Source organism: Colletotrichum costaricense (genome assembly GCF_030867565.1).
Source record: "Colletotrichum costaricense strain IMI 309622 chromosome Unknown Scaffold_3.1, whole genome shotgun sequence".
NCBI classification, from domain to species: Eukaryota; Fungi; Ascomycota; class Sordariomycetes; order Glomerellales; family Glomerellaceae; genus Colletotrichum; species Colletotrichum costaricense.
This window is the reverse complement of record NW_026848232.1, coordinates 3180004-3205074: the sequence shown is the minus strand read 5'-3', so window position 1 is coordinate 3205074 and position 25071 is coordinate 3180004. Positions and strand designations below refer to the sequence as shown.

At 53.1% G+C, this 25071-nt stretch overlaps 11 protein-coding genes across 11 annotated transcripts; 4 read left to right on the top strand and 7 right to left on the bottom strand.

Annotated features, from left to right (window-relative positions):
• Positions 1–429: 429 nt before the first annotated feature.
• On the top strand, positions 430–792 carry CCOS01_03911 (biotrophy-associated secreted protein 2; the record flags this gene model as incomplete). Its single annotated transcript, XM_060452094.1, has 2 exons — positions 430–463; positions 527–792. The coding sequence occupies 2 exons, from the start codon at positions 430–432 to the stop codon at positions 790–792; spliced, it is 300 nt and encodes a 99-aa protein (XP_060318359.1).
• Positions 793–2154: 1362 nt separating this feature from the next.
• CCOS01_03910 (peptidase family M28) lies at positions 2155–3587 on the top strand (the record flags this gene model as incomplete). The annotated part of the gene is made up of 6 exons (XM_060452093.1): positions 2155–2361; positions 2425–2585; positions 2645–2817; positions 2900–3325; positions 3385–3449; positions 3501–3587. 6 exons carry the CDS (start codon positions 2155–2157, stop codon positions 3585–3587), a joined length of 1119 nt encoding a protein of 372 aa, XP_060318358.1.
• A 471-nt stretch (positions 3588–4058) lies between these two features.
• On the top strand, positions 4059–6055 carry CCOS01_03909 (uncharacterized protein; the record flags this gene model as incomplete). Its single annotated transcript, XM_060452092.1, has 4 exons — positions 4059–4599; positions 4649–4765; positions 4823–5108; positions 5179–6055. The coding sequence occupies 4 exons, from the start codon at positions 4059–4061 to the stop codon at positions 6053–6055; spliced, it is 1821 nt and encodes a 606-aa protein (XP_060318357.1).
• A 204-nt stretch (positions 6056–6259) lies between these two features.
• On the bottom strand, positions 6260–7153 carry CCOS01_03908 (metalloprotease; the record flags this gene model as incomplete). The annotated part of the gene is made up of 2 exons (XM_060452091.1): positions 6260–6850; positions 6908–7153. 2 exons carry the CDS (start codon positions 7151–7153, stop codon positions 6260–6262), a joined length of 837 nt encoding a protein of 278 aa, XP_060318356.1.
• Positions 7154–8369: 1216 nt separating this feature from the next.
• On the bottom strand, positions 8370–8891 carry CCOS01_03907 (uncharacterized protein; the record flags this gene model as incomplete). The annotated part of the gene is made up of 2 exons (XM_060452090.1): positions 8370–8667; positions 8728–8891. The coding sequence occupies 2 exons, from the start codon at positions 8889–8891 to the stop codon at positions 8370–8372; spliced, it is 462 nt and encodes a 153-aa protein (XP_060318355.1).
• Positions 8892–9415: 524 nt separating this feature from the next.
• Positions 9416–11703, top strand: CCOS01_03906 (DNA repair protein; the record flags this gene model as incomplete). The annotated part of the gene is made up of 4 exons (XM_060452089.1): positions 9416–9431; positions 9505–9632; positions 9687–10776; positions 10829–11703. The coding sequence occupies 4 exons, from the start codon at positions 9416–9418 to the stop codon at positions 11701–11703; spliced, it is 2109 nt and encodes a 702-aa protein (XP_060318354.1).
• Positions 11704–16522: 4819 nt separating this feature from the next.
• Positions 16523–16941, bottom strand: CCOS01_03905 (uncharacterized protein; the record flags this gene model as incomplete). The annotated part of the gene is made up of 3 exons (XM_060452088.1): positions 16523–16575; positions 16632–16733; positions 16779–16941. The coding sequence occupies 3 exons, from the start codon at positions 16939–16941 to the stop codon at positions 16523–16525; spliced, it is 318 nt and encodes a 105-aa protein (XP_060318353.1).
• An 854-nt stretch (positions 16942–17795) lies between these two features.
• Positions 17796–18206, bottom strand: CCOS01_03904 (uncharacterized protein; the record flags this gene model as incomplete). Its single annotated transcript, XM_060452087.1, has 1 exon — positions 17796–18206. A coding segment is annotated over one exon (411 nt), but the record flags the coding sequence as incomplete, so codon positions are not given.
• A 1020-nt stretch (positions 18207–19226) lies between these two features.
• On the bottom strand, positions 19227–19757 carry CCOS01_03903 (uncharacterized protein; the record flags this gene model as incomplete). Its single annotated transcript, XM_060452086.1, has 1 exon — positions 19227–19757. One exon carries the CDS (start codon positions 19755–19757, stop codon positions 19227–19229), a length of 531 nt encoding a protein of 176 aa, XP_060318351.1.
• A 614-nt stretch (positions 19758–20371) lies between these two features.
• On the bottom strand, positions 20372–21089 carry CCOS01_03902 (uncharacterized protein; the record flags this gene model as incomplete). The annotated part of the gene is made up of 3 exons (XM_060452085.1): positions 20372–20407; positions 20464–20730; positions 21057–21089. The coding sequence occupies 3 exons, from the start codon at positions 21087–21089 to the stop codon at positions 20372–20374; spliced, it is 336 nt and encodes a 111-aa protein (XP_060318350.1).
• Positions 21090–21706: 617 nt separating this feature from the next.
• CCOS01_03901 (uncharacterized protein) lies at positions 21707–21916 on the bottom strand (the record flags this gene model as incomplete). Its single annotated transcript, XM_060452084.1, has 1 exon — positions 21707–21916. One exon carries the CDS (start codon positions 21914–21916, stop codon positions 21707–21709), a length of 210 nt encoding a protein of 69 aa, XP_060318349.1.
• Positions 21917–25071: the final 3155 nt, after the last annotated feature.

The following is a 25071-nucleotide window of genomic DNA, read 5'->3' as shown; positions in this document are numbered from 1 at the left end:
CTGACCGATCTATCCGTTCGGATGACACATGTCATGATCCGAACCCGATGGAGTTTGGGGAGAGTTCAGCCGCAAAACGAGTAGCGATTCGGTGACGGCCGTGCTATTTCCATTGCCAAGTTTCAGGCACCTAGGGAATCACTTCAGAATTGATGGTACTCGTCTCACGGGAAAGTGTCACGATGCCAGGGCCGGCGGGATGCTCGATTGACAGGGGACCAATGTCCACAGCTTCGAAACTCTGTCAGTCGAGACATTCAGCGAGACTGAGTATTTAAAGACTCGTTGCCTCTAGGCTAGAGGGTCTTGATTCTTCATCAATCCTTCTCTTATCAATCTACAGTGCATGCACATTCGCTTCAACGACCTGGAGTCGCATTTATCTTAAAATCTTTCTTTAATCACCAACCAAGCCAACACTCGTAAAAAATGGTCCGCATCACTCTCTTCGCCACTCTCGCTTGTGAGTATCCAGCCTAGCGGACCCTCCGATCAGAGTATTGCTGCTAACTTAGTCGCGACTCAGTTGCGATGACCGCACTCGCAATCACCCCCAACAACGCCGGTGCCAAGAACGTCGGCCAGGGCAACGGAGCTCAGTTCATCACCGGAGGCTGTGTCGATAACGCTGACTGCTCTTCCGCATGCTGCGCGGATGCCAGCGGCGTCGGCGTCTGCTCGGCCGAGGCCGCGCAGTTCCAGAATGGCAAGAACGGCTGCAACTTTGTCGACCCCAATAAGGCGGCAACCATTGCTGCTGCCAAGGCTCAGGTTGCAAAGCAGGGCTTCTAAGCTGGAACGCAGGGGCCCTAGCAGCCATGATGAAGGATGCCATCGGAGGAACGCTTGGCCATACCTTGGTCCATGAATAGTGAATTGGACTATAGCGTGAGCCAGAGAATGCACGAGTATTGTACTTGATGGGTTGTAGCACTGCCAACCCTGCTCAGAAGCTGTAAAATCGACTGAACCGTTCAGTAAAGTCTCAAAATTCTGTGCCGCTATGAGCTCATCTGCTCTCTTATCAACTTCAATCACAAGTTCGCTCCAAGGTCGTCACCATTCTTCCAGTTCTCTGGATATCGTGTGATTGTGTTGACGATAAACGTATCTTCCTCCGAGCACTATGCTTCGCGATATACTCTATGTGCTGATGCAATTCCTGCGATTGGAGGTATACGTCAGGGTAAGCATGGGAAGCAACTCACTCTCCGTCCAATTGTATGAATCTCCAATTGAGCCATTTAGGAAGCTGTGAGGTTTAAAATCGTTAAGCGAAGGTTCGTGCCAAGATGGTGTTATGGCTCTTAGGTAGTTGGGCACCTTGCCAAGCACTAGAGCATCGCCCAGACCTGCGTGGATGTGGAACTTCCTAAACTGCGATGGACCTTCTTTGGAACGACAGACTGTGCTTACTTATATGTCAATGGCGTGACTAGGATATTTCATGGCGAGCATGAAAGAATGAAGCCATGTCTGTTGTGACCCCTCATACTGTCGCGCGAAGGTTGAACGCTCAACAGCCGAGTCTAAACTGGAAGCGGCAGCTCCGATGAGCTTAATGCCTTGGCGACCCAGATAAGCTTAAACGTAATGGTCCTCCTGCCCCATGCTTCTCTTCGCTCCGACGTAATGTCACCATGCACATAAATCACCATATAATTGTGTTTTGGCCCGCTGATCACTGCAACCCGGGGGGGCCGGGGGCCGATGCAGATGCCTTTTCCGGTAATTCGCAGACCGGAGGCTTCTGCGGCCCATCCCGGAAGCGCTGGTGATCCCCCGCAACTATAGGGCAACACCTGTTGAGTTGGTTATTCCTGCCTTTCGTCTGATATTATGGTCCAGGGCACTGGGGCGTAGAGTACCCAGTCATGTGCATGAGGCCTTCGCCAATTTCTTTATACGAATCTTGGAAAGAGCGGGACAGAAACTTCCTGGAAGGCGCGACTGGTTCTCCTTCCGAAAAGGCACCTACCTACCTTACCGTATAAATATTGCTCCTCCGCTCCACCTCGTCTACAACTTCCTTTCTTCTCCTCTTCACCCACGAGCTTTTCTCTCAAGCCGTCCGTCAACTTTACTTTCTTACTCATCCATCTTCAAGTTCGTTACCTTCCGTCATCGACAGCTTCAAGATAAACAAGAACCATCATGCGCTTCAGCACCACTCTCGCCGTCGTCGCGGCTTCCTGCGGCCTCGCCGCTGCGGCCCCCGCGACTGGCGATGTTCAGGTCAACCCCGGTCTGCGCCTCGTCAAGACGTATGAGGAGGATCCCGGCACCTGGGTCACTGAGGATGAGAAGTACGAGAAGTACACCTCCAAGGGCATTGGCTTCATCGATATCACCGATGTCTCCGTAAGTCATACTCCAGAAATATTTTCACGGCTTTCATTAAGCAAGAGCTAATCAAAGATTCAGGATGAGGAGGTCTTGAACGCCCTCTCTACCGGTGGCAACCACCTGGCTTCCCGTCAGACCGTCGTCTACCCGACCACTCTTAGCCACGTCACCGAGGCCAACTCTCTCATCACCCGAGTCAGCAACACCAACCCTCAGACTTGGCTCCGCACCTTGACCAAGTAAGCCTTCGAGCCTGTTCCTTTCATACCTACTCTGAGATGCTAACCGATTTTCTCAGCTTCCAAAACCGTCACTACCGTTCTACTTACGGTACTGAGGCTTCCACCTGGCTCTACAACCAGGCGGTCAGCATCGCCTCCGGCTACTCTGCCATCACCGTCTCTCGCTTCACCCACTCTTTCAACCAGCCTTCCATCATCGTCAAGTACCCCGGTACTAGCTCCAACCTGAGTAAGTCAACGACTGAGCATAAATCATTGCTCAAGAAGGCCTCCCTCCTTCTAGCAAATCTCAACTAACAACTTATTGCCAGTCATCGTTGGTGCTCACTACGATTCTACTGCTGGCTCCACCACTGCCCGCGCTCCTGGTGCCGATGACAATGGTACCGGCACTGTCAACCTGCTTGAGGCCCTCCGCGTTCTAGTCGATGCTGGGTTCCGCCCCCAGAACACCATCGAATTCCACTTCTATGCTGGCGAGGAAGGTGGTCTCCTTGGCTCCCAGGCTGTCTTTGCCAACTACAAATCTGCGGGCAAGCGTGTCCTCGGTATGCTGAACCAGGACATGACTGGCTACTCCCCTGGTGGCAAGGCCACCGTGTACACCGACTACGTCGACACGGCCTTCACTGCCTACGTCCGCCTCGTCACCACCCAGTACACCGGCGCTGCTCCCTCCAGCTCTTCCTGCGGCTATGGCTGCTCTGACCATGCCAGCGCCCGATCCAACGGTTTCCGTAAGTTGCTTGTGCTTCCGCTTTTCTATAGTGGCTGTGTACTGATGTCCAATCACCAGCTGCTGCCTTTGTCAACGAGGAGCCCTTCAGCACCTCCAACCCCAAGATCCACACCTCCAGCGACGTAAGTCAGACCATTGCCCCTCCAAGACACAATTGACTAACAAATGTACAGACCTACGAGAGCGTTCAGTGGAACGCCATTCTCCGCCACTCGAAGCTCACGGTGGGCTTCCTCGTCGAGGCGTCTTATCTGGCTTAGGATGTCAGAGCCATCTTGTGCATCACGCCCGACCGTCGTCGCCCTTGCCCCAGGGAATTGAGCCCGGGTGAGCATCTTTGAAAGAAGGCTTGGCTCTCCTCCCAACTCCTTCAGTGTACATATTCGATCAGTGAACATTCAGCGCTGAACAGGGCGTTGCTACGCTCATAATAGCAGAAGCAATTCATCACATAGGCTGAAAGCCTTTGAAAGCATCAAGTTCCAGTGTCTACCAAAGTTCCCTTGCTGCAGTCGTGAGCCCAGTGACTCGCATCCACTGAGGAACCCCTTGCAGTCCCCATTCCTTTAGCCCAAACAAGCAGGTCATTGGAAAAAACCCCTAGATGTCAGATTCGGGGTAGCTTGAGGCCGTGCCGCATGCTGACATATCATGCTCTCTCTCCTTCAAAGATCTGATGCTAGCTCCCTCCTCTCAACCTCCGAAATTTGCATCAGAACAAAGACGACATCATGCGAATTCTCTGGCATTTCAGTCTTCTTTCCATTGGTGGACTGGTCGTCAGCCAAAGGGTCGATCTCAGTAATTGCCCTTTGCTGGGACCAGCCTACCCTCTTCCAGACCTCCATAAGTCACAGGTGATCAAAGATACCAAGGAGTCATTCGCCAAACTCATCAAGGATGTGATCTCAACTGGCGAAACCGAATTTGGCAAGATAAACACCGCCACTGCGTCGTTTTCAATTGGTGTATTCTCTGCAAATTCGGACGAGTTCCTTTACGAGTATCATCATCAGGGAACCGAGCTCAACGGGACGATAACTGGGGGCTCATTGGACTCGGACACGCTGTATCGCATCGGAAGCGTCACCAAACTATTGACTGTGTACACTATTCTCGTCAAGCTGGGCCCCAAGTACTGGAACGAGCCGATCACCAACTTCATCCCGGAGCTTGCTGACGCACCGGTAGGGCACCGGGCGCATCGGACACAATGGTCTGAGGTGACTTTGGGAGGTTTGGCCAGCCATATGAGTGGTATCGCACGCAATAGTAAGACTACCGTCTACCTCTGTGACCATCGATAGCTCACATTTATCAGATCACTTCGTCGACCTATCTGGTATGCCTGGTATCGAGGAAATGGGACTCCCTTACCTGAACGAGTCCGACATCATCAAGTGCGGTCTGCCGGAGATGCGACCTTGTACCAGAGAAGGTGAGCCATTCTCACGTTTCTCTTTGGGATGATATTTGCTGAACCCGTCATATATAGAAGTCCTCAATTCCTTGCTGGAGCAGTATCCCGCTACGGCAACCTGGCACACCCCAGTGTACAGTAATGAGGCCTTTCAGCTCATCGGGTGGGTGTTTGAGAACATCACAGGTGGCTCCGTAGGAGATGCCTTCAAGACCAGTGTTGCAGAGCCTCTGGGTTTGTCTCGAACATTTTGGGATCCGCCCAAAGACGACCCCAACGCCAACGTTGTTGAACTCGCCCCGTCGGCGATCAAGTCGTTGATAGGCTACCCTTTTCAGGAGGGAATAGCCTCATATACCCCGTGAGACCGATTGCCAGCAGTCAACAGCTTACACTGTTTACTTCTTTTTAAAGCTGACCAGCTCCTGCAGGACCGGCGGCGTATATTCTTCCTTGGGCGACCTTTCTGCCATCAGCCGCTCCATTCTCGCATCGTCCATCCTACCCCGAGCAGCAACCCGCGAATGGCTTCGGCCGGTAACGCATACCCAGCACACCCACAGTGCCGTCGGAAGACCATGGGAAATCACTCGGATGGACGTCGCCGCAGCTCCCGGCTCAAAGCACACTCGGCTCGTGGATCTGTACACCAAGAACGGCGGCATCGGGGCCTACTTGACCTACCTCATCCTCTCGCCCGACCACAACATCGGCTTCACGCTCTTGGTGGCTTCCAAAACGGCCTACGGCGATGGCGTACCCGATTCTACGTTCGACGTCCTCAGCGAGTTGCTCTTGGAGCAATGGATCCCCGCCGCCGAGGCCGCGGGCCGGGAGGCGGCGGGTGAGGACCTTGCTGGCACTTATGTGGCCGACGACGGATCGGACTCCCGGGCCGAGTTGTCGCTCGTCCCCGGCAGATTTGGCCTCACACTCCAGAAGCTAGTGCTCAATGGCACGGACTTCTTCTCAGAGGTGGGCAGGAAACTTGGGTTTCAGGGTGCCGATCTACAGTTCATAGGACTTCAAGATCAGGGCGAAGTCGCGTTCCGAGCCGTGTTCTCGAATCCTGATGATGCGGCACCGTCACGTCGGGAGCCCATACTGGGAAAGAAGTGCGGATCGACATGGGGAGGTGCTGGGTCGCTTACATACGGCAACATTGCCATAGATGAGGTTGTTTTCACTGTCGATGATGACGGAAAGGCAACCAGTGTAAGCTTCCCGGCGCTGCGCGTGAAGTTTACCAAGGAATCGAGCAAGACATCTGTCAGAGTGGAAGAGAATATTGTCTTTGAAGAATTATGATTCAGTCAATATTCTTAGGGTATTATACTAAAGTCAAGACACCTGATGGTTCTATTTACATGGAGCTCATATTCCAGAGCCCTCAGCCACCCCTATTCATAGATCTCATCAAATCTCATCAGCCTCTATTCAAGCTCCGCTACTCCACGCTTCTGATGTAACATCATGCTAAATGATAGAACAGTCCCCAAGCAAACAACCACTCTATGCGCGGTACTGGTTCCAGAAGCTGTACATGCGAGTCTGCTGGTTAGGAGTGAACTCCTCGTAGCACGAGTCGTAAGAGTAGTCCATGTAGTTGTGGATGGGGTCAAGGCCAGCCTGGCTAGGGCAGGAGTCACGGCCGGTAGGGCATCCGGTGGAGAAGCTGGCCTGGGCGGGAGTGTCGGCGATGGAGTCACCTTCGCCGGTGCAGCCGCCCTGGAAGGTGTGGTAGAGACCGAACCAGTGGCCGACCTCGTGGGTGACGGTCTTGCCGAGGTTGTAGTTGGTCTCGCTGCCGCCGGGCACGGTGGAGGAGAGAATGGTGCAGCCGTCGCGGATGTAGGCAGTGGAGCCGGCGGCGGCGGTGGTGGGGAAGTAGCAGTACCCAAAGTCGCCGCCGAGGGTGCGGACGAAGTAGAGGTTGAGGTCCTTGTAGGTACCCTTGCGGAGGGCGCGCTTCATGGCCATCTCGTCACCATCCTGGGCCCAGTTGGCGTTGATGGTGCGGGTGGTCTCGACCAGGGTGTAGCTGATGCCGTTGGGGGCAAAGTCACTGTTCATGACGGCCAGCTGGTCAGCCAGCATCTTGTCCTGTTGAAACTGTTAGATAATGACATTCCAAGTGTAAGGTACCATGTCGATACTCACGGTGATGTAGCCGTTTGCCACAGTCTGGGAAGAAGCAACAACGTGGAAGTAGACGTTGACGTTGATGGTAGCCGCCGCCATCAGGCTCACGGTGCCATTGTTGGCAGCCTCCTCCTCGGCAAGCTTCTTGGAGATCTCAATGTGCTCAGGGGTAGGATCATGAGTACCGCAGCCGAGACGGGCGGGGGTAACGGCGGCGGAGGCGGCGGCGGCAAGGGCCGCAACGACAGAAAGCTTGAACTGCATGATGAAGAGCTAGACCGATTGGATCGAGGCTTGGACAAGGGGACCGGGACTTGATAGAGCTGAGAGGGATGGGGAGCAAGAGAGAAGAAGGACCTTGATGGTGGGGGATTGACAACACATATATACTTGTGGGCATTCTCTCGAGCGTGTCTCGATATTCCTCGTTCGAATGATACATGGTAATGGGTTCGGGAGTCAGTCGGGAACTAAGATGTTTGCGACCTTCCGGATCAGTTCAAGGCAATCTTTGGCTCTGTCAGTTAAAGCAGGCTTGGAAGAGGACAAGTTCTGAGATCAAGAAAAACTGGATGCGCGGGAATGAAGGCCATGGGGTAAGCTAGAATGCCTTCCTCATCGAGGTTGAACTGAGAATTTCAATATGAGCGACGGGCCACTCAACGGGGCCGGGCACGGCGTGAACAGCGGGATTGAACCACCTGGGGAAAGACTTTTGGTTCTGATTCGTGGACTCTGAAATACGACGATCTTGGCATGCCAAAGGCCATATGGAGCTGAGCTGAGGATTTGAGGCGATGCTTGATGCCTCCTCGCGTCCTGGTTGGGTAGCGTTGGATGCACGAGTTGCATGAGTCGAAAGAGACCGAGAAGCGCTGGAACACGAAAGAGCACCCGCACAAGTTCCCATCATTCCCAGGGCCGATAAGAGATCCGATGATCTCGGTGCATCGATGTGCCACCGTCCAGCGAGACCGGACGGTCCTTGACTCCCTTCGGAGATGAAGTTGGGAGGGCGAGTAAGCTTTGAAAGCCGGCGCTAGCGGGGTGCGGTGGTATCGCGACATTAAACGCTCCGTTTAACGTGCATGCCAAGCTCTCGCCAAGGCGGCCAACTATCCAGCCAGGGCAGCGCCGTTCAACCTCCCTATTTAGGCTTAATCAAGTATCTGCTCGCTTCTACTGTGTAGGAGTTGACTCAGTTGAGACACTCTTGCCCAACAAACTTCTCTTAGTGTTTGTCGTGGCGGACTACCTACTATGGAAGATGAGAAGTTGTCTTGGCCCTTGGGTCGCCTTGGGCAAATGGGGTTCTTGAGCAGCATCCACCACGACGATCTGCCTCGCAGACAGCAAAGCCAAAGAGATATGTGATGTCAGAACAACCTTCTGTTTTCGTCGAGGGACTTTTGAGAAGAAACGGGGCATCTATGTACGGAGTAGGGTTGCACAGACAAGCCAGAGTCTTGGCTTTACCAAGTCAATGCACTATTGGCAAGCATGGCCAGGACGGGCAACTGAAATAGTCGAGAATTGATTGATCGGCAGAACTTCGCCCACCACCTCCTTGCCGATGGCCCAGCACCATGGCCTCACCGTCCCCAAGCTTTTGAATGGTGATGACGGAGGGGTCTGCCGCAAATGGCATCCCAGAGCTTCGAGCTTTCGATACGAGAGAGCGATCACACGAGGGATGCCTATCTTGACTCGCTGAATACTGGCTGGCTGCCGACCAGGTCGTGTTTCGACGATTCGGTATTCTTGACTCCCTCAAGAAACTAAGCTACGGCACAAAGTCCAGTTGGATTACAAGCAAGCATTTCAGGCTTTGCACGTACTCAAAGAGAGGTCGAGAGGCCGCCTCAGGCGCTTTGCCCTTGAGCCTGTCCAATTTTGGCTGTTCCTCTGCCACTAAGGAGCCCAGGTAGAGCCAGAGCACTTCCCCAGCAATAGTAGGCCTAGTAGCAGGAGTAAAGATGCTCATTCCATGAATGTCAGTCATCGAGAGTCTTTTCAGACTAATGTGAACGACGGTTAAAGTTGGCCTCACGGGATTATCCGTGGTCGTGAGAAGGAAAAATTGGATGAAGAGCAGGAACGGGCCAGGGGCAGAAAACCCTCGGAGTAAGCTTAATTCTCGGCCCGGTTCATCTCACCACCTCACCGTCGCCGGCCAAGGTGTACGGAGAAGGTACGGATATCGAGGTGAGGACTCGGCAGACAAGGTGTGTCCCGGTGGTAATTGTAGCCACAGAAGCACGGGCCAGCCGGGAGGACCCCTCCACCACGTGAGTGCGCAGCTGTGGCGCAAGGGATTTCGCGTCGCTGCCTGTTGGAGAGGCGCGCCGCGCGACGGCCACTTAAACCCCAACGCCAACGGCGGGCACCCACCACTGAACTCCTCTCTCCAATTCAAGCAGCTACCTGAGTACCTTGCTCGATACTACAGTAGACTCTCGGTCGATAGACCAGTCTCACCACTACTTAGAGTCGGCCTGGGACTGACCCATTAGTCCGCTCGACATCATGCCCGACTTTACAGGTAATCTTTCCTTCTCCCCCCTCCCCCCCTCCCCCCGGCTACATACCGCCAAACAGCTCTGACACACGTGTAGAAGCGGACACTATCCGCATTTTGGTTGCGACAGACAACCATGTCGGCTACGAGGAGCGAGACCCGATTCGCAAGGACGATAGCTGGAAAACGTTCGACGAGATTCTGAACCTCGCCAAGAGCCAAGATGTACGCAGATACCTCGTCCCGAAGTGGTGCTTCGCCGGCTGACAAGGAGCACAGGTCGACATGGTGTTATTAGGCGGCGACCTCTTTCACGATAATAAGCCCTCCCGAAAGTCCATGTATCAGGTCATGCGCAGTCTTCGCAAGAACTGCTTAGGCATGAAGCCCTGCGAGCTCGAGTTCCTAAGCGATGCAAACGAAGTCTTTGAGGGTGCCTTCCCTCACGTCAACTACGAAGACCCCGACATCAACATCTCCATACCCGTCTTTTCGATCCACGGCAACCACGATGATCCCAGCGGCGAGGGCCACTTCTGTTCCCTGGACCTGCTCCAGGTTGCTGGGCTGGTCAACTACTTTGGTCGCATTGCCGAGGCCGACAACATTGAAGCCAAGCCGGTATTACTACAAAAGGGCCAGACCAAGCTTGCGCTATTCGGCCTGAGCAATGTTCGTGATGAGCGCATGTTCCGAACATTCAGGGACCACAAGGTCAAGTGGTTCCGCCCAGGTGTCCAGCAGTCAGACTGGTTCAACCTGCTCACTGTACATCAGAACCACCACGCACATACTGCAACATCCTATCTTCCCGAAAATGTGCTACCCGACTGGATGGATCTTGTAGTCTGGGGCCATGAGCACGAGTGCTTGATTGACCCTCAGCAGAACCCGGAGACCGGCTTCCACGTCTTGCAACCCGGCTCCTCGGTAGCGACATCTCTGGTCCCTGGTGAGGCGGTGCCAAAGCACGTGGCGATTTTGAACGTCACAGGCAGAGAGTTCAAGGTTGAGAAATTACCATTGAAGACCGTACGCCCATTCATTACGAAAGAGATCCAATTATCGACCGATGCGCGGTTTAAGGGGCTGCACACGAAGAAGGAAAACAGGCAGGAGTTAACCAAGAGACTGATGGTAGTTGTAGACGAGATGATTCAAGAGGCGACTGAGGAGTGGTTCGCTGTCCAGGAGAACGACGACGAGGAACCTCCACTGCCCTTGATTCGCCTCAAAGTGGAGTATACAGCTCCGGAGGGTGGTCAGTACGACTGCGAGAATCCCCAGCGATTTTCAAATAGGTTCATCGGCAAGGTGGCAAACACCAATGATGTCGTGTACTTCCACCGCAAGAAGGCTGGTGCCACAAGTAAGCTATTCTGTTACCCGCAATGTGGTTCACTGAGGCTAATGCAACTCAGGACGAACTAATGACACGGACATTCCCGAGGCTCTCGAAGAAACACTAGGTCTAGACACTATCAAAGTGGAGGCCCTCGTACAGGAGTTCCTCGCAGCCCAGTCTCTGAAGATCCTGCCAACGGCACCCTTCGGCGATGCCGTCAACCAGTTCGTCAACAAGGACGACAAGCACGCGATGGAGGAGTTCGTTAGCGAATCTTTGGCCGGCCAGGTGAAGCAAATGCTTAACCTTGACTCCGATGAGGATGACTTGGATATTGCAATGGAGGCGTATCGGGCGAAGCTCGAAGAGGCTTTCTCCAAGGGAGCCCTGAAGAAGACTTCCAGGCGTACTGTCAAACCGAAGCCAGACGAGTGGGACTCCGACCTTGATGGGCACTGGGAGGATCAGCCTGGAGTGGTTGAGACCGAGGCTGTCGCTCAGCCTACAGCCAAGTCACGAAGGACTGCTACCCAGGATGATGAGGATGACCTGATGGACGAGGACGAACCCCCCGCCCGTCAAGCACCTGCAAAGAAAGCAACAGCCACTCGAGCTACGAAAGCTGCCCCAGCGAAGAAAGCCCCAGCCAAGAAAGCTCCAGCCAAGAAGCCGCCCGCGCGAGGTCGCAAGAAGCCCGTCTTTGAGGAAGAATCCGAGGAAGAGGACGTGGTGATGGACGACGACTTTGAAGAGCCGCCACCGCCGCCACCGACTACTCGGGGCAAGCGATCTCAGCCTGCACGTGCGGCTCCGAAGACTACCCGGCAGACTAAGCTCAACTTCTCGCAGGCTACCGCCTCTCAAGCCGCTGTCGAGATCAGCGATGATGAGATTTCGGACGAGGATGCGTTCGAGCCGGCGCCGGCCACCACGCGTAGCAGACGGAGATAGTCTCTGAGATTATGAAAGGGTTCGGTGTGATGTAATGGAAAAGTTGCCGAGACTGTTTGATGGTCTCTCTTGCATGGTCAGCCACTTGGAGTCAGGGAGCGGGATTTAGCTTTGACTTAGATCGATGAACCAAGATACCCCTCGCCAATGAGAAAGGTTTAACATCCAACTACACGTTCCCCGTTGAAGTTGTCTATCGTTTGCCTCTTGCCTTGCTATATCTGTCTTTTTCGTATGACCCTTATCTTTAAAACGATGTAGCTTCGGTTTGCGCGAAGACCTAGTATTCTCAAGTACGTGGACATGAGTACCATCCGGCCAAGGATTGAGCTTGACTTGCCCTGAAGCTGTCGTAGCAGCCGCCCTTCATTCCGCAGACTGATTCTTGGCTATTGCTTCTCAGCCCGAGGTTTTATAAATTCCGGCATTGTCTAGATCGTCACGTTAGCCAAATCCAAATTCAAATGCTACTGCCATGACGAGGCCATACAGGACCTCCGTTTCTGAATGTATCTGACTGGTATACGTTCAAAAATAGCATCATGAATACATCCTCGGTCTTCACTCATAGATCATCGAATTGGTAGTAGAATAACGCCTTCCGCCTAGCCCCAGAATGACTGGTCCCCTTCTACTGCCGTAGCCCAGCCGACTTACGGACGCACGGCAATGGAGAAGATTGTCCATCGCCAATAGAGTCATTCAACGAGGAGGAACTCAATTATTCAGATATTTGTCTTCTGGCTCTTCAAAACCAAGTGTGACTCCATCGAGTGTAGTTGGATTCAATGGCACACGTGAACGCCCTCACAAGATGGATATCCTCATGTATCTCTGGCGATTATCTGTTGATGAGCCGAGTGCATGGCTTCTATCGTTCGGCTACTACACGCTACTGCTTTTAGTCTGCCTCGAACCCTTCATTCTCTTTCTGCGGTGTATCACAGGCGAATACCCGCCCAGAGACGTTGCGAGAAGCCTATTCCTCGATAATGGCCTTGATAGTGGCAATACTACCATGGAGCCTAACCAGGCACATAGACGTTCCGACGGGCCAACTCCACCGTGCACGCTACATATGATGGACGTCTTCCACCCAAGTGTCTCTTAATCTGATGGAGCAAGGAACCAACGCACGACGAGGTCCTTCCTTAGATAAGACCCCAGAGGCAAGCCTGCCTGCTTGTATATTATACTCAGGACCATATGTGACTGAGGGGGGCACCAAGCTGTCTGTCAAGAACATTGATCATCGCATGAAGTCGATCCATGTATGGCCTAGAAGACTGGAAAGGAGACAAGTGATGCGGTCTTAGCTGCTCTATCTGTCCGAGCCCTTGGAAGCCGAAACTAAATTGAGAGGATCTTAAAGCTGTTCGAAACACCCAACGAGGCTGGCTAATATGTTGAGTTCGGTTGAAGCCAGAGGGGAAGGATAACATCCAACAAAAATTAGATTTGAGCAGTGGTGGCGACCAGTTCCACTACAGGGTGACGACTCGGTATTCGCAAATCATATCATGGAGGTCGGAGACAGCTTACTGCAAGGAACCCGCGAGATGGAGCTGTGTAGTCGATGTTACAGCCATGTACACCAGGCCAAAGAAATTGAGAAGTCAGCGAAGATGATCAAACTCATACCTTCGGTCTAACGGAGAGTTGCCCTCAAGACCATCCATGAAACCGTGGCCGCAATCCAAGAATCAAGAGGCACGACGCAAGGCAAGTTGTTTTGTGGTGACGTCTCTACACGACATCAACAGTACTTCTCATCCTCACCTCGCAAGGCTTTCGTCTGCAATAGTGTCTCTCATCCCTAGAAGAGCGAGGCAGCTTTCTACTCATGATTCCGAGCCCACGAAACACACAAGTGCCAACGTCTTGGCAGCTGCCCCACGACTATATCCCAGCAGTACCAGTTTCCAGACATCTTCCTCATCATTGTGAAGTCCACCGCGTGTCCATCTCCGACTATCATCAAGCGGACAGAAAAATTGTCTCACCTAAAGCCATACTTTGCGTACCAGATCTACCAACAAGCCTAGAGAGGCCGCGGATATCTTCACATACATTCAATTCTTACAGTTTCCTATTCCTTAAACGGCAAGATGTGCACCATTCTTCTTCCATTTTTGCCCCTGAGACATTAGAAAAGGGGGTTCAACTAAGGTGCTGACGAAGCCAACACCCAGGACGGAGATTGTGACGTCCGGAATATCCGGAACCAAGCTGTAGGAAATCATGCTGAGCTCCCTTTCAGTCTCAAGAGGCGCCGGTTACCGTCCAATACAAACATATACCCGTTTCTGCACTTCGAAAAGTCGAGCTGGTTCTGGGTAAGCTCGTCTGACCGAGGGCTCGATAGCTACGGATCACGCTATCATGCACAAGATAACTTCAACAGACTGGCCGGTGGTGACTGTGCGTAAAGAAGCCCCTATTCGGCGCTCAGTGACCTATTGTCAGTGGTCGAGAATATGCCGCGTAGAATATATCAAGAAACACAAAGTTCGCAGATCCAACATCGAGCGCTGAAATCTCCAAACAGAACCTATTGATCCGGTAGACGCAGCGCGGTCTCCGCAGCAGTCAAGGTTTCGAGGCTGCAGGAAGCCTCATTTAGCATGACTCAATGGCATACTCGCTCATCTAAGAAACTACCAAATATCATCTCAGATCTAATTCCTCCGGAGTGATGTGATGATTTAATGTTGTTTCCGCTTGTGGACCACGGCACCATCAGACTTCACGTACCGCGTGTAGCAGAGCGTACGAGGCATGAAGCTGCGGCTGGCGCTTCAGAGGGCCCTCGTAAGACTTTCCAGCATGCAAGAGACCGGCCAAAAGATGGAGCTTCTTCACAAAGACAAATGACGCCTGCTTGATAGCTGGAGGCCGAGGAACTCTCATCACAGGTCTCGCGTCATCCACTGCACCCTTTCCTCACCCCCTGTCCTCCTCATTCAACTCGCAGACCTCGCGGTTCCAACTGCATCAGCAACGATCTCATTTCGCGGGAGCGAGCCGGGCTTCTCGAAGCGCTCATGCGTGCAAGTGGGGTCGGATGAAGGAGTAAAGATTTTTTTTGAGATGAATCCACTTGAAGCCTAAAGCCGTTGGATCCCATCAGGGGTGCTTGTCTTTCGCCTCTCGGCTGGGCAAGAGGACTTTCTGTTGGTCTCGGTAGAATTTCTCGAAGGTCCCGACGATGCCTTTGATGGAGCTGGATCCCTGGTCGTATCCAAGGGTGGATACGTCCAACGGTCCAGGTCCTCAAGTTCTATTTGTGAACAGGTATCACCAAACATGGTGGCGGCAGACGGACGTGGCTTATAGCACCTTATAGCATCAGGGCTTAGTGTCTTACAAGACGTGAGAACGCATTCTAGTATCGAGACTGTCCGTGATGTGGTCGATTGAGTCGCCTTGTCCGGAAGCGTAGGAACGGTACAAAATAGAATTATGCTCGCTGACGGTTGGGCAGGCGTGAGCGTATCCGTACAGGTGAAGTCACAGACGTGAGTCCCGCAAGGGGTACAAGGTGTTCCATCTCCCCGGCTTTGGGTGGCCACTGGACTTCGGAAGCAGTTGTCCATTACGGGAGTCGCCGTCGTTTACCGTCAGGTTCGCAAGAAAGATGGATCATCTAGGGATTGACCAAAGGGTTCCAAGTGAACGATCGACCTTTCGAGGAAATAGGGGACCCTCTTCATGGAGTTGGGATCATCTTGCTGAACAGTAGGGAAATGATTGGTTTCACGTCGCTTGCAAGCGAAGTACTTCGTATGACTTCGCCGTGAAGAATCCGGCCGACACACGATCGTGGAAGTCGAGTGCTGCGTATGCCGGCGACTGTACCACGCATGGTGCAGAGTACATCGAAGGTGATACCTGGTTAACCACAGCCCCTCGAGTGAACCATGGTCGTGGGCCCCGGCTTGGCCCCATTTGTGTGATGTTTGCTTCCCGCCTTGCATAAGCGGAATATGTAGCCTTCTTCCGCGTGTCACGTTGATCACGTGGTATGAGAATGGCTATCGCGAGAAGATCCACGGTCAACGTAGCTGGGATTGTCATCTCTTTCCATGTCTGGACGAGAACCCAAGGGGTTTTCTGCAACTAACATTAAGAGATTTCCAGGCTCGCGACATCAAGAACAGACATTGATGGGAGGCTGCTCCGTCTGGTGGCTCAACTGAAGCATAATCGTTGGTGCACGTTATGCTGTAGACAATATTACTTGTAGTGTCGCCTTCAGTCTTGATTTCGGGGCGATATTTCCAATATCTTCCACATGCGCAGAGACTGCAGCACACGGTCTAGGCCGCATCTGGTGTGACTTGTGGTACAGTGACGGTTGACTGTGTTTGGTTAAATGAGAGATGGCACTGCCACCTTATTATTAGGAACCCTGTTCGGAGAGATGATAGCAGAGAGCTGGGGAACCTCGTAGATGGGGGACACCACTGAATGGTAAATTATCATCTGATTCAAAGACCAGATGCGCTGGGCCGCTGGCGGCAATGGCTGGGCTTGAACGACAATTGTGAACCTTGACCGAGACATTGAACAGGCACTTGCCCGAGAGCCTACAACGATGAGACGCCTTCTCCGGTGAGCTGCGCAATGTAACTTCGATATGCCGGAGCAGCCAAGCTTGTTATTGGTGTTTAGGAACCAGGCGCCCCTTGTGGAATGTCCTACAAGCCGGGCTTTTCACGTACTGGTTGACGGATATTGACTGACCGGTAGGAAGGCTTTTGCTTCGACAAGAAAATTGGGAGGGATGTCAGCGCCCATGCAACGCGCCCTGCATGCCTTAGCCGAATGAAGTCGTGATGCATGCCTCGAAACGCGACGCAGCCTCGGTCTCTAGCCATCCTAGAAGCTGGTTGGCACAAGGCGAATGCCATCCATGGGATATTTACTAATGTCGTGAGTTGGCTCATGGCTGTAACGGCGCAAACGGAGTGATTCTGAGATCATCGCGTTGAGCGTCGAGCGTGACAATGTGACCACTCTACTACAAGCTGGTAGTCTCGCAGTTCTTCATCCATCATACATTGTATCCGTACAGGGCTTGGTTAGTTTGCGCAGCCTTCGGGGAGCGACTTCGAAGAATCCGGTCTTGTGCAAGCCACCATCGCCTTGCTCGTACCCACCATTGGACAGGCTCAAGGGAGCTATTGTGGTAGGATCGTGTTCCGGATCGGCCAATCGATAGCGCTGACTGGGCATGATTGACGCATTTGGACGAACTGGTGACCTGCAATATTCTTGGGTTGTTGACTTGATGCAACGTCTTTAAAAGCCAATGTTGTATCTCCGTATTCCCGGAGAAAGCTCTCGGCAAGGTCGGAATGACCTAATTGGTATTTGTACCGCCATCAGGAGTATGACATCTGGCCTCGACCGTTTACTATGTGCGCATGTGGTTGTTTCCGAGAGTAGAAGCAAGGCAGACTGAGCCCATCATCATCATTCATGTATCCGACCCGTAGGATCTTGTAAGGCCAACTGGCGAGTCGGGGCCGCTCCGGGGACATTCGCTGTGGCGGCGCAGCGCACCGGTCGGTGGGTAAGATTAAGCTCCATCCCCCATCTCGCATCTCGTGAACGGCAGGGATGTTGAACGGGGATGCGGAGCGTGGAACGCCAGGGTCCGGCACATTTTATGCAAGGCGAGTGCCGTGTGACAGCGCGTGAGAGCGCGTGGGCGATTTTGTGCGGCGATGCATCCTAGTGTCTAATGCTACCATCTCCTTCATAGTCCGAAGCTCAGGCCCGACTTAATCGTGAGATCGTGATTCTCCCCAGGATGAATATCTTGCAACCTCTAGTCGTTGTATAAATGCTTGCTATCATAGGAACTGCTGCCGACCCTAAGAAGGTTGCAGAGAATCCGGAGCTATTGGATTCAAGCGGGGAGATGGAAATTAGGCCGCTAGACTTTGCCCGCCCCATTTGCCAATTCGAAATAGGGGATAGAGTATCCGCCTCCCGCGTGTGGCTACAAGTGGCCGATGTTGACCGGTTTGTGTGTTGCAAGCATCGTGACGACAGCCAGGGGCTGAAATAGGGGTTCACGAACCCTAGGTTATTACCAAGGAATTGGCGGCCGTCATCCTTGGTACGGAACTTTGGAAGCAGTGGAGCAGAAGAAGCGTCTTCCGGGCCTGAGTCCTTTTGTCGATCTCGCTCCGTCTCGAATTGATCCTCACCGATTTGCAGAGGTGCGACGTTAGGCGGCTCTCTGTGCCTTGGAGTCGACCATCACTAGGGGCATCTTGAAGAAGGGTGCGAGGACTAGGCGTGTAGATCTGGGCCCAGCGTGACGGCCCGAAGACGTCAGGGCAGTTGAGCCAGGTTCGCGTGCGAGGAGAGCCGAGGCGTGTTGGGCTAAGGTATTGTCGATGAGGATTCGAGTGGCACGGGCAGGAGCGCGGACGAACAATTCGTATCGTCGTTTCCTTTACCTGTTCAGCTTTGCTTTTCGAGGTGGCATTGCAGCAGCCAGCCTCTCAGCGCATTGAAAGCCAAAGTGATGGATTCGTCCTAGGTAGCTGGCGAGGCAACTGCATGTACCTAACGTATAACGCATGTCCTGGTGTCGCAAAACGCTCCCGGATCTTGCGTTACCTTGGATTCTTTTTGAGAATCTTGGGTGTCGGGATATGCAATGATACACGTAGAAACCAAATGGGGAGAGACATGGTCTGCGGGGGACGTTTTAGGGACCACTCGGCCTCGTCCGCTGCAAATTGCCAAGGTAGCGTTCCTGTATTCGTTCTCCGTACTCCGTAGTCTGTACAAACGGATACCTCTTTGGTGAACGGGAAATCATGGGAGAGAGGCGGCCGTGGATGGCGATGGAGGACAAAGACCCTGGACAATGTGCCACGCGAATTGGGTCCCACGTCCGAGGTGCTGGATCGTCAATGGATGGATGCGACAGGCACAGAATCGACCCGTCATGGCGGGTGTGCCGAAGGGCCTTTACTTTTGGTGAAACGGAACGGCGCGAGAGATGCGGAGTCTTTGTGCTGTCGGTGTCCTTGTATTTGGGAAGTCTTTATAATAACTTCATCAGGAATGCGAGACGATGCAAGATTCCTTCACAAGGGGCGACAAAGGAGGAGGGTCGAGGTCGACAATTGGAGCTTCTGAGACAGGGGTACCAATACCTTTGAGGAAAGACGTCGCGCGGTGTCTGACGCTGCAGACGCTGTGTCGTAGAGCTGAAGGAAACGGAGGAGACTCGAGGAGAAGGTGTTGATTGAGTGAGAGTGAGTGCGACTGCCCCAGGTTTGCGAGGATTGAAATGCTTCCCGGGGAGGCCTGGGGCTGCGAATTGCCCATGTCGGTGCTGTCTCAGCGGTAGGTTCCTATGCTTGTATTCCTTGTCGCGCTTGTTGTGCAGTGATTTCGTATCTCGATATGATGCGGAGGAATGGGGGCGGCACGCATGTTGTGCTGCAAGTGCCTTGTCCACGACTCAGGAGGCACTCTCTCATAGGTTGATGCTATTGCGAATACACACCGTGGCTGGCTGGAAGTCTCGGGAGGTCGATAGAGCCCAAGTCGTTGTACACTGCCAACGTAGGCAGATAGGCAAGAAAGTGGCGGTCTAAGGTATTGGGTCGGGTCGTAGTTGGTTGATTTCGCAGGGACGCGTGCCCAAAGTTTGGGTACTGGAAGAGATATCTCGACGTTGGTCTTGGAACTCGAAACTTACCTTGGTACGGACACCTTAGGTAGGCACTGTGGTATGGTATGCATTCCTTTGAGGTTCTCAAGTCTTGCCAAGGTAGGTGCTTCTTAGTCCTTCCGCAGCAAGTGCGTGCCAGGGAAGGTGAGGTGGGAAGGTCCAAGTGCACAGTCTCCCTGGAGTACGTGCACAGTACTTTGTACTCTGTATGGATCTGCATGTCTCGTTCGCTGCTGGTGGAAATGGATTGGAATACTTTGATGAAAGATGCGGGCGTGGACTCGAGGACTGTGGAGACACGGGACTGAGTGCCATCGGCATTTCCTCGGTTGTCATTGGCTGCCATTGGCTACAATTGCTGTGTATGGCAAGTGTCGTGCGGCGTGCGGCGTGCGGCGTGTCTCCTCCATTCCTGCACAACACAACTCTGGTGCTGCAGGCACAGACAATCATGACTTTCCACTCTGGCAGATGAGAATCTTGTGATTGGTTAGCTGTACAGTGCGGGTAAGCCGAAGACAAGGCATCTATCCGCACGGCGTTCGATATTCACTGAGGTGGTGTATCAGTCAAGGTCCAAAACCTCCCTCCAGTCGAAACCCACCTCAGTGCCGACACTCGCCACAGTTTATCGCATCTTCCTGACCCTGCTAGGTGGTGGCAACAGGAAACTCTGTCTACATCCGGGATGCACCAGAGTCGGGCACTTAAAGCCCGTCGGGAACAAGATAACAAAAGCTTTCAAGTTGATACGGTACCTTATGTTCGAGGCAAAAGCAGATCAACCTTTGTGTTGAAACCTACTCGATGACACGTCAAGGGAATACCCTAAGGTAGGTAAGGTAGGTACTCCGTACCTTGGACGCGAACTACGCCGCTGTGGGTTCGTCTGATGCTCACAATGACACGACAGCATCGCGTTCTGGAAGAGAAACCATCGTTTTGTGTTTGAATGTGTGGTCAACGGCGTTCCTTGGAGAACCCTTCCCGCCCGTTCTACATACCGTTGGAGATGATTACGCAGAAACACCCTACTTGAGTGTGCACTGCACCTTAGTATTTGACACTTTCGGTTTGTAGTATCGCACTGTGTACTTGTCATGGATGCACAACGTGGATGCAGATGTCGAGGGATAATTTGTGGATTTTGTGCGTGTTTCCCAGCAACGCACGGGACGGTGACGGAAAGACCACTCAATATATATTGGACCGGTGTGAGGCAACGGCAGGTCAGGAACGACGGGGCGGGCTTCCTTCCTTTTGGCATCGCAGCCAGTGATAGACGCCGCCATTACAGCTGACACTGTGCTAGCGCCTTCCTACACAACCTAAGGTAAGCGTGACAAGTTCCTGCCCATCTGGCTTATCCCACAGGCTGGGCCCCTTCCTTCCCTCCACCGCTCTGGCAGTAGCCGTAGTCCCCGTGCCACCTTCCCGCCCCTCCCTCCCAAACGCGTCCGACCACAGACCACGGACCACGGGCAGGCCGCAGCCCTCACCTCACTCACCACAGACCGCAAACCGTCTGTGGCCCAACAGCGCGACGAGATGCAACGTGCAACGTGCCTGCGAGTCAAAAGGCAAGTGCTCCTCAAGTGCAAACCTCCCAGTTGCTCCCTGCACCGTCTCCGAAAAGGGAACATACCTTGAACCAGACGCAATAAGGCATCTTGGGCATTTGGGTGTACCTTCCAGGTTGAGGCATAGACACTGAAAGCAGGGGAAAGCATACAAGGCATCGTCCATTTCTCTCCTGCCGTAGGTAAGGTACCTTACGGAGTACTCTCTACTACGTACCTATGCCATGGCGCAATCGTGACTTCCCATTCTCGAGTTCATGATACTAAGGTAATAGGGAAGTTATGCGGCAGGCAATGCCAAACTTGACACTACCTTCCCTTTTTCTGGTATTCTTTCCCAGGCAGAACACACCTTAGCAAGGCATTCGGCCTTCAACCTTCTGACACCATTTCCCTTACCTTTCACATTTCTGCAGAGGAAACGTCGCTTCATAGACTATTCAATTCATTATCCACCACCACCGCGCAATACGCACAAAGCATAAAAACCACGGGCCATGGGCCACTCACCGCAGGCTGATTGCATTTTCTGAAGCGACACCGGCGACAACGGCGGTCGCGCCGCTTTTCTCCCTCTTGCCCCTTTTCTCATCCATATCTTACATCGAGGCCCAGTTCATCGCTATTCGGTATCTACTATACGTACGTAGTAGTAAGGTATCTGTACGAATAGCAAATAGTCTACAAAGACACCGCCCCTGCGAAACGTGAAGCTTCAATGTCCGTCGAGGATCCTCGGTCCCGCTGTGGACTTGTCCAGCTGCCACAATCCATCGCGGCAGACACTGTCGGCGCCGACTGCTTTCCAGAGATGACGACCTGTCCGTCCAGCTCGTGATCGCGAGGACGACGGAAGAAAAAGGAAGGAGGAAAGTCTGGAGAGCTGAACCCAGCCTTTGTCGAATACGGATAATTGGCTGTACATCTATCGAGGTGAGGTGCCTGGATCCTTGGCCTAGGTATTCGTACAGTTACGGTTCCCTGCCTCATCGATCAGGGTACTTTTACCCCTACCGAGCCTGGAGTCATACCTTGCCTTACCTGTACAGTTCTGACTGTTCTGGAGACAGGTCCTTGCTCATTGGCAACCCAGGACCCAGGGTTATGGGCACGAGTACTCCGTACAAGCATGGGTCTGACATGGCACTTTAGCGTACAGGTACTGCGTGTACCTTTTGCTCCAATTGACGACTTCCTTTTAGCAGAGAGTACGCAGGCTCGGCCATGCCATATGAAGACATATTTCCATGTACTGCGTTTTGCGGCCATCTGAGAAGCACTCCTCTGGTCAACGTACGCGAGAAGTCGGATACTCGGAGCAAGACGAGACGAGCCGTCCTTTCTCCCCTCTCCCCATGGCACGCCGCATACTACGTATGCCCACCACAACAATTACCATGAAATACCCACCTCACCACGCACACCACACCGCATCGCGCCGCGCTCAGTTTGTCAGGGGTACCTGGCTCCGCGGTAATGCCTGGGCCCTCCGTCTCCTTCCCGTCTGCCGCCTGCGCCTGTGACTTGCACAGGGCAACAACGGGTAGTTACAACGGCACAAGCCATGTGCGCATCGGGCCCTGAGGCTGGGGGTCAAAGGGTCAGACATTGTCATAGCCGTGGGTACCAGAGTCAGTGCCAGTGTCAACACGCAGCTCCTTCTCGCATCAACGACACTCTCTCGACACAAGGCCGAGAGGTACATCAGCAGAATCAAAGGGAAGAAAGGCTCTTGAGCCTCGGACGTTGCGAGATGACCAAACCTTGCCGAGTTTGGGACCAATTTTCAACGTACTCTGGACTACTGTGTATCCGTATGCCCCGTCAACAAGAAGCAAATGATGGGTCGGTCAACGGTCTCCCCGCCAGACACGATGGACAGGATAGATTGAGACGGAACACCGCCAACACCATTGCACCAAAGCTAACCAAGCCTACAGTGTGAGCCGGCCATGAAAACAACAACAGACCCTGACCAGCGGGACACTAGTATTTTCCTACATGAGTAGTACGGACAGTAAGTCAGTTGGTGAGTTACGGAGACTTCTGGCTGATTGATTGACTAGTTAGAAGGGCGATAGCGGGTTTGTTCCCGCACGTTGCTCTGAGCGAGCCGACTGGACCCCAGAGGTCATGGACCCCCAATTCCTCATACAGCGGGCCCAGGTGAGGGCGAAGAGGTTTGGAGGTTCCGAGATTCGCCATATCGTACAGCGTACGGATACAGAGAAAAACCTTGGGCACAGGAACCTTGCCGAACCAAAGGGGGACCGGGGCATCCAGTCCAGCGAAACGGTGAAGGCTTTCGTCCGCCCTCTCTCTCTCTCTCTCTCTCTCTCAGTCTGTCTATCTATCCGTAGGTACCTTGTTCACGTACCACGTGATACCTTACAGCGACAGGTTCTAGTGGCTGGCACTAAGGCGAAGAAGAAAAGACACACTGACCTCGGGAATGTCAGTCCCTGCTGCCAGATGGACGGGCTTTTAGCGGCGCTGTCAGTGTCAGATCTGAGGTCTGTTCATGTTCAGCAACGTCAGGTACCTCGAGCAAACTTGCCTGTACTAGAGAGAAGTTATGTTGCCCTGAAGTTATTGATGCAGCTTCGCAACGAGTGCATTTTCTTTGTTGACATGGCTTTCTCTACCTTGGAGAGAGGAAGGCTTAAGGCTCAAGCACAAACACAATCACAAACACAAGCAATACTTGTAGAATAGACACGACTCTCCTCATCATCGTCGGTCGCCCTGGGTCGTCGCCCCGATCCTTGTCTTGAGCCTACTGTGTACTGCGTAGGCCTGCCCTGTCGGTCTTGGGTACTGGGTCCCTGACTCCTGGTTCTGGAAACCTAGACTCTTCCACTGGTAAAGAAAGGTATCCGTAAAGTACGGGATAGTGTGGTACAGACCGCAGAATGGGTTCCTCTTATTTTCCAATTGTTCCCTCCACCGTCTCTTTCTGCCCTGTCAGTCATTCTCCTTGCCGTTGTGGTCCACTGGTCCCTCCCCGACCCCTTGTCAAGGGCTGAAGCCTGTCTTCCTTTTGCCTTCTGCCGTTCGGGTCGTTGCCACACCCCTTCTTCTTTTCCCACAACCCTGGGGTCTGAGTCCTGAGCTCAACTTTCATCAAGTCTTCTCTGGATCCCCGCTGGCTAGTCCCCGTCCGTTCGGTGGGGGCCCATTTCATCAGCTGCGGTCACTGGGGGCCCATCGTCGACAATAACGGGGGTTGAAAGTGAACTGTGACGGGAGAGAGAGAGAAACTGCAAATCCAATGGAAGGGGAGAGGGGACCAGAAAAAAAAAGAGAGAGAGAAGCTCCCCTTTTTAGCCTCCTCACTTCAGCTTCTTCTTCTTTTTTTTCCTTTCATGCTGCAGCAGCATCAAATTTTCCCTCGTCGCTCGAATCTCCTCGCAACCTCTTAACCTCCCCTTCACCCCCTCCCTCACAGTTCATCATCGTCCTCCTCTTTCGACCTTTGACCTTATTTTGAGCCTCAACACCAGGCGAAAAAAGTAGTACCTAGCGTCGGTCACCTCGCCATCCGCTATCCCTCCTCTTTATCTTATCCTCTCCTATCCGTCCCTAACTTATTACTTGGGCTTGTTTACCTCCCTTCTCCCGCATACCTTAGCACTTAATCGAGGTACGCGCACCATCAAGCAAGGAATACAAACACACCCACCACCCCCTTTGCGCCTTGCCCTACCTTGGGCAAAAGTACTTCACCTTGAATCAAGGCGCAACACACACACACACACATACACCAATCCCCAAGCGATCGCGTGTCAAGCGTCTGCAACCCGCGTCTGCGTCTGGGACTGCGACTGCAACTGGAACTGTGTGTGTATCCGGTACCTAACTGGGTGACCTTGGTGTCTTCGGCGGAGAAACGAGCGAACGAGCCCCAAGGGCCAAGCCAAGCAAAACAATAGAGAAGTTGAGAGGCAGAAGACGAAGACGAAGAAGAAGAAGATCCCGGCCAAAGAAAAGCCAAAAAAGCAAAAGCATCAGCCCGCTTGCGCCCATCCCGCAAGGAGCCCGCCACATACCTTTGCCATACCTTCCATTAGGTACTTCGAA